General features: G+C 57.7%; 1 protein-coding gene across 6 annotated transcripts; it reads left to right on the top strand.

Annotated features, from left to right (window-relative positions):
* The first annotated feature begins 323 nt into the window (after positions 1 to 323).
* On the top strand, positions 324 to 5,168 carry LOC104014937 (placenta-specific gene 8 protein). Of its 6 annotated transcripts, XM_087737065.1 has the most exons (5): positions 2,987 to 3,118; positions 3,736 to 3,880; positions 4,112 to 4,236; positions 4,586 to 4,689; positions 5,013 to 5,168. In XM_087737065.1, coding segments are annotated over exons 1-5 (396 nt in total). In that variant the 5' UTR covers positions 2,987 to 3,097; the 3' UTR covers positions 5,014 to 5,168. The 6 variants fall into 6 exon arrangements, with proteins under 6 accessions (XP_009465898.2, XP_087593193.1, XP_087593194.1 ...); XM_009467623.2 differs by lacking the exons at positions 2,987 to 3,118; positions 5,013 to 5,168 and adding an exon at positions 324 to 498 and having other exon boundaries at positions 4,586 to 4,693; XM_087737067.1 differs by lacking the exons at positions 2,987 to 3,118; positions 5,013 to 5,168 and adding an exon at positions 524 to 605 and having other exon boundaries at positions 4,586 to 4,693.
* The last annotated feature ends 1,177 nt before the right edge of the window (positions 5,169 to 6,345 follow it).

Genomic DNA, 6,345 nt, shown 5'->3' with positions numbered 1-6,345 from the left:
CCCGCCCACCTCCTGCATTGCAGAGACATGCTCCCCCACTGACCCTGAGCAAGAATTCCCACCCGCCTGTGATTCAAAAGCTGGTTGGGTCATGGGTCGGCCAAGTCCTCTTGGTGGGCAAACCCTGCCGCCTCCCGGCCACAGAGTACGCCTGCCTGCGCTGGGCTGTCAGCGATACGCTCTCTGTCCAGGCAGCGCAGGAGCCCGAGTGCAAGCTGTCCTCCTCTGAAAACCGCTACCAAAAGCAGCGTGTCCCATCGGGGCTCTGGGCCTGCGGGATGCTGGGGGGGGGAAGGCGAGGGGGGCAGCAGGAGCCCGGCAGAAGCGGCAGCAAGCTTGCAGCCAGCTGCCTTCAGCAGGGAAGCTGCAATTGCACAAGCAGCGCCTAAGCCGGCGTCTGGTCTGTCAGTCAGACGGAGCAGAGGTTGTTTACCGGGGCATATAAAGGATGAGAACCAGGAAAAAGACACGTCTGCCGGGACAAGGGCAGCTCTGCAGGTACGTATGGCTTGGCTTTGCTTCAGCAAGCGCTGCGGGACAAAACTGTGGAAACTGCTTGTGGCTGAAGCGGTGTTGCCGAGGAAGGGGAAAGGGTGGAAACAGAGGTGAGGCTTTCTACCTGGAAAACTACTTCAGAGCTAAACCAGAGCGTGCAGGTGCTGCTGGCAGGCATATGGATAGAAGTGGCAGCAGAGGTAAAGGACATCAGCTTTTGCACTGTATTGTTCATTTGTGCACATATGCGTGTGCCTATATATAACAAAATGCTGCTTTATGACCTTGGTTAGCGGTGAAATGTGGCTGCGTGCACCTCAGGATCCGTTTTGTTCCCGTCAGCAGTTCCAACACCGCTGGTGGTGCCGTGGAGCTGTAGACTTGGGGGCACTCGGGGTGATGTGCTGGGTGTGCTGGGCCCGGGCCACCTCTCAGGAGATGAGCGTGCAGCAGAAGCTCCTCCAGGCTGCTGCCTGCTCCGCACCCCAGCCCCCATCGGCGCAGGGACGTGGTGTGCTCGTACCTGGGGAGAGGAAGGGAAAGTCTGTGGTCAGCCTTGCCTGCAGAGGTCACAGCGTGTGCGGCAGTGAGCACTGCTCGACTGCATTTTCACCAGGTGCTGCTATTACTCTCGTTATCTGGCAGTGGGCACGGGAGGCTGCTGGGGTCCTGCCCCTAAACCTCCTGCTGCTGCTCCCATGCACGCTTCTCCCTGTGGTCCCTGCAGTCCTGCCTGCTGCTGGGCATCCCTGTCCCTGCATGGGACCCCCATGCTGTCCTTACCTGGCAGCCCCACCACATGGCCTGTCTGTGGTCTGTCCCCTCCCCTGCCTCTCCGGGCTCCTGCTTCTTCTTAAATCGTCCTGTGCCCAGGCTCCCCACAGGGGCTGCCGTTTTGGCGTGCCATGAGGTGTTACATCAGCTGCAGAGGTGGTGGGAATTACCTGGGGCCTCATGCATGAACAAGCAGGGACAGCCGGCCAGGGCAGGGGCTGGAGGTGTCCGGCGAGGGACGATGGGCGCCATGGCTCCTGCTCCACCCACGGGTGGTGGGGCTGCCTGCGCTCGCTCCAAAGGTCCCTGCCAACAGCTGGGTGGCTTGTCCCGGCAAGGGCACAGCAGTATTTTTACTGCTCAACAGCCCTGTTCGGTAGCAGCAGAAAAACACCCTTGTCTTTTAACCCTCAGCAGGGGCCGGTGACTGAGACAACCCCACCAGCTGTCGGTTTGCCCTTCAAGGCCACTTGTCACCTAATGGGAGCAGACGCCGGTGTCTCAGATAGGGTCAGCCCAGCCATGCTTCCGCCGCCTGCAGAAAGCTGCAAAAAAATCATGAGCAAGTAACGTGGAGGCTTTTTACAAGCTTTCTTCCCTCTTATGGCGCAATTCAACATCCCTTTTCCTCTCCATGTACTACCAGGGGACAAGGGTTGGCCATAAGGCAACAGGCTATGTCTGACAGCAGAGATGTGTCTGGGCCAGTCTATAAATGACAGGGAGCCACAGGAGCTGCCGGCAGAGCCGCTGACCCCTTTGCTGCCTGTTGACAATAGTCAATACAAACGCAATGCCACAGCCCGTATCTCTCTGGTGTCGGATGCGGGTAATGCACTTGACGGCATCATCTGAGTGCTGGGCATAGTAATATATTTATTCCACCATATTCCTGGAGATTTGCATTTAATACTTAAATTCTGTGTAGATGTGTAATTCTACCGTGAAAATAATCCCCTTCCCTTTATAGTGTTTTAACAGAATTTACAGGGATTAATGCCATCACCCCTTGCTTCAAAACTTAAATGCTTCCCCTGTTTTTCTTTTTGCTCCTCCCGGCATCCCGAAACTGAGGTGCTCCCTTGTCACACAAGGGCAGGGAGAGGAGGGCTGCTCAGCGGGCACAATCCCCGGGCCCTCACCCAGACACGGGCAGGACAAACCTGTCAAAGCCGGGGAGAGGCGGGCGGGCCACAAACTGTCCGAAGGTGCTCTGCTAAACACCTGCACAGCCCATCGCAGAAATGCCCGTGGGCTGTGTGGGGACGTGGCGGCTGGAGAAGACCTCCCCGGGGAGCTGCCCTGAGACTCTTCCCGGGCAAAGGAGCAGCAGGCGCGGTTACGGGGTCCAAAGTTCAGGCTGCTTTCCTGCTGATGATTTCGTTGCTGAGGATGCGTGACTGTGCACTGGGAGCGGGAGAGAGCCCTTCTAGCTGTAAGAGCACGGGAGCCTTTGCATCTCATCACTGTGCTGCTTAACAGAGTGGTGCCAAGCGTGAGCACGGGGCAGGGAGCATGTCTGTATGGGACTTCCTATGGGAGCATCCTCTTTTTTTTCTTTTTTTTTTAATTAAAGCTCCAAAGCTGAAGTGAGAATGGCAGAGGGTGGTGCCTTGCAGGGGGCAGCGGGGAGGGAAGGGGCCACAGGTGGAGGTGGAGATGGAGGTGGAGTCGTTGCATGGGCCAGGTGAGTTTGGGGATGGTGCTGCAGGGCAGGAGCTCTGCTGCTCTCAGAGGCTGCAGCCCCTCACTGGGGGTGAGGCATGGGCAGAAGTGGGGCTCCAGGAGCCATGGTGGCCCTAGGGAACTGAGGAAGAGGAGGACAAGGATGAGGCACTGGCACAGACAGGCAAGTGGAGGAGGGATGGGAACTGGTGACTGGGCTTAGGGTGATGAAAAGGGACAAGGAAAACCCAATGTCTTGAAGCCTGCTAAGAAAGCAGGTGAAGAAGGAAGGGTGAGGGAGAGGGGGAGACAAACAGGCTGAGATGCTCAGGGAACAAAGCAAAGATTAAGGTGACTACTGAGAGCTTGGGAAAGCTGGCACCAAGCTGTAGTAGCTCTGGGACACTGCGAACATAAAAAAAAAACCAAACACCATTTTAAGCAGAAAATGATGAAAGATGACCTGGGGATGAGAAGACAGAACTGAAGTGTTGAAGCACTGAGGTTCTGAAGCAGAAGGACCTCTGTTTTTACAGAGGCATTTTACTTGCATAGGCAGGGGGATGAGGTGCTGCTGCCTTTGGTGGCGGGCTGGTTTTGGGGAGGGCTGGGCTGCAAAGGACAGTGGCAGCTCCTGGCAGAGCTGTGCTCCCCACTTTGCGGTGCGGGTGGTGGTGCCCTGGCAGTGGGGACTGCTCGGGGACCTGTGCTGCCCTCGCCATCCTCGAATGCAGCAGCCTGAGCGAGACACTCACTTCAGAAACGTCTGCGGCATCTTTCTCTCATGGCTTTTCCTTCCAGATCACAAACTGCCCAGAGGGACCCGACCCCATGCTGTCAATGGCTTCTCACCACGTGGTCACGGTCCAGCCCCAGTTTTCGGTTGCCCCGCGGGCAGGCGAGTGGCAGTCGGGGCTGCTGGACTGCTGCTCCGACTTTGGCGTGTGTGAGTACATACGTATCCCTCCTTCCTGGTGTTGGCTCACGATGTGTTTCTGGTGTTTTCTTCGGCAGCATTGCCTGTGCTGCAAACCCCACTTTTGTGGGTACCAGCAGCGGAGCAGCTCTTATCTGAGGTCAAGAGCCACGGCTCCCACAGCCACATCCCCGGCTGGCTTTCCCCCCTTTCCTCTTTCTTTGCACCCCTCAGCCAAGCCCATGTCTCACTGTCCCGCAGGTATCTGTGGAACCTTTTGCTTCATCTGCCTGGGGTGCCAAGTGGCCAGGGACATGGACGAGTTCTGCCTGTGCGGCCCCAGCGTGGCCATGAGGACGCTCTACCGCACCAGATACAACATCCCGGTCAGTGACCAACCGTGGGGTTGCCAGTGACCACCTGGCAGCAACAGCCACCAGCTGGGTGCTGGGGTGCAGGCTCAGGGAAGGAGAAAGGGGTACCCGAGGGGAAGAGCGGTGGCAGGGAGTTGGATGGGCAGCCCCACAGGCAGGGAGCCAGGGACACATCTGCATCCCGGCTGTGAGCCAGAGGTAATCCCATTGCACCCCGCCTCATCCCGGTCCTCGCTGGGCATGAGCAACAGTGTGCTGTGGGGCCAGGGGTGAGCTGCCCAGGGTGTTGATGATGAAAAATAAGAAGACTTAAAAGCTGACGTGGGAAGGGGTCGTTCATACAGTGTCCCTTGCTCTGCAGGGCTCCATTCTGGGTGACTGTGCCTCAGCCATCTGCTGCCCCATGTGCGCGCTCTGCCAGCTGAAGAGAGACATCAACCAGAGGAAGGCACAGGGCATATTCTGGTAAGCTGGGCGTGCTGGCGCTGGTTTATAAAGTCACTGCTGCACAGTGCCGAGTCGCTTCCCAGAGTCTCCCTTTCCACGGATGCCTGACAGAAGACACAGGGTTACTGCAGTGCTGAAACAGCAATGGCCAGGTGAAAGGGTGACCTGTCCCACAGCAAAATGTTGCTGGGAACCTCTTGCAGGACAGGGGATCTGCTCAGGGCTCGTCACCTGGGTCCATCGAGGCGGGACTGGGGGACAGACAGACAGACACACACATGTGTGGCGGTGCGGCAAGGCATGGCCCTGCTCCCTGACCCTCCTCTCCCATCCCATTGCAGATGCCACCGTCCTCGCTGCACCCTGCGGAGCCACTGCGGGCAGGAGTCGCCGCTGCCCTGGCCCTTGGGAAACGCACCAGGGGGGGGTTGCCTTGGTCGTGGTTGATTCCCCCTTTCCTGGGTAACACCAGCAATAAACAGCAGAGTTTGTCTTTCTGCCTGTGTGTTGTTACTTATTTCTCTGTGTCCTCCTGCAGCACCAGAGGACAGCGTTGTACTTTGTATGCTGTGCGGTCAGAGGTTATCAAATGAAGGAGACTTTCTCTTGCAGACCCACACTGGGATGAGACCAGACCACAAAGTTCAGCGAGAAGATAAAATAAAACAAAAAAAAAGTCAAGCCTGCTGCAGACAGCTCAGCTTCTCTGTGGACACTGGCAGTGTGCTGAGCTGGTGACAGCATCACCCTGTGCTCGGAGAGGCTTGAGAACACTGAATCCATCCCTGTTTGTGCTTGGACCGTCCCCAGCACGGAGACACAAAAGGTGGCAGGAGGGGAGTGATGGTGACGGTGCGGGGATCGCAGTCCCACTCGGCTTCCTCCGCACAAACCTTGCTGGGAGCCCATCGCGTGGGAGCTGCTTCTCTGTGGGGTGAGACCTCCGCAGCTGTGGGTGTTGGCTGTAATACGCTGGGGTGGAAGAGCTGGGACAACCCGCGCCTTGCTGGGGCTTGGGAGTGCAGAGGTTTACCCATTACCTGCCATGGCGAAGAATGGGGAAGAGGTAACTCTGGGGCTGGGGCTGCTCTGCAGCCGCCGAGCACTGGCTCAGATTGGTTTAAGCTTGTTGCTTTTAACAGGAAAAGGTGCTTTTTGCCCAGAGTGGGCTGGGGCTGCACAGGGCCCTCCAGCTTGGGCACATCTGTGCTTTTGTCGTGCCACCTTCAGAACAGAAGTGGGTTTTATTCAAAAATACCTTTCCCACCCTCTTCCTCCCCCCCCCCCCCATTTTTCCCACTGCAACTCCTGTTGCATTTTCCACAGTGGCTGCAGCACTGTCATGTCCCTGGCTTGAAGGGGAGAGGCTGTGCCCCTGATGACAGCGCATACGCATGTGTTTGCACACTTGAAACACGTGTGCAGAGAAGCGGGAGAAGACAGTTGTGGCACAACGACAGCCTGAGCTGGGAGCTGACGAGTGTGTGTGTCTGCTGTGGGGACAGATGTCGCTGTGCTGGTCTGTGCATGGCCCACAGGCATGCTGGGTCACCTCTGCTCGCTCCTGGCTGCTGGTCCAAATCCCCATCACCCGCAGCCCACCAGGCACGGAGCAGGGCCGGGGGGCTGGGTCCGAGCCTCCCCCTGTGGTGCAGGCAGCTCTGTCATTTGGGG

This window comes from Nipponia nippon, unplaced genomic scaffold (assembly GCF_047370975.1).
Source record: "Nipponia nippon isolate SJK-2023a ecotype South Korea unplaced genomic scaffold, ASM4737097v1 scaffold_6, whole genome shotgun sequence".
NCBI classification, from domain to species: Eukaryota; Metazoa; Chordata; class Aves; order Pelecaniformes; family Threskiornithidae; genus Nipponia; species Nipponia nippon.
Note: the sequence above shows the minus strand (reverse complement) of the source record. Positions and strands in the feature narration are given on the sequence as shown.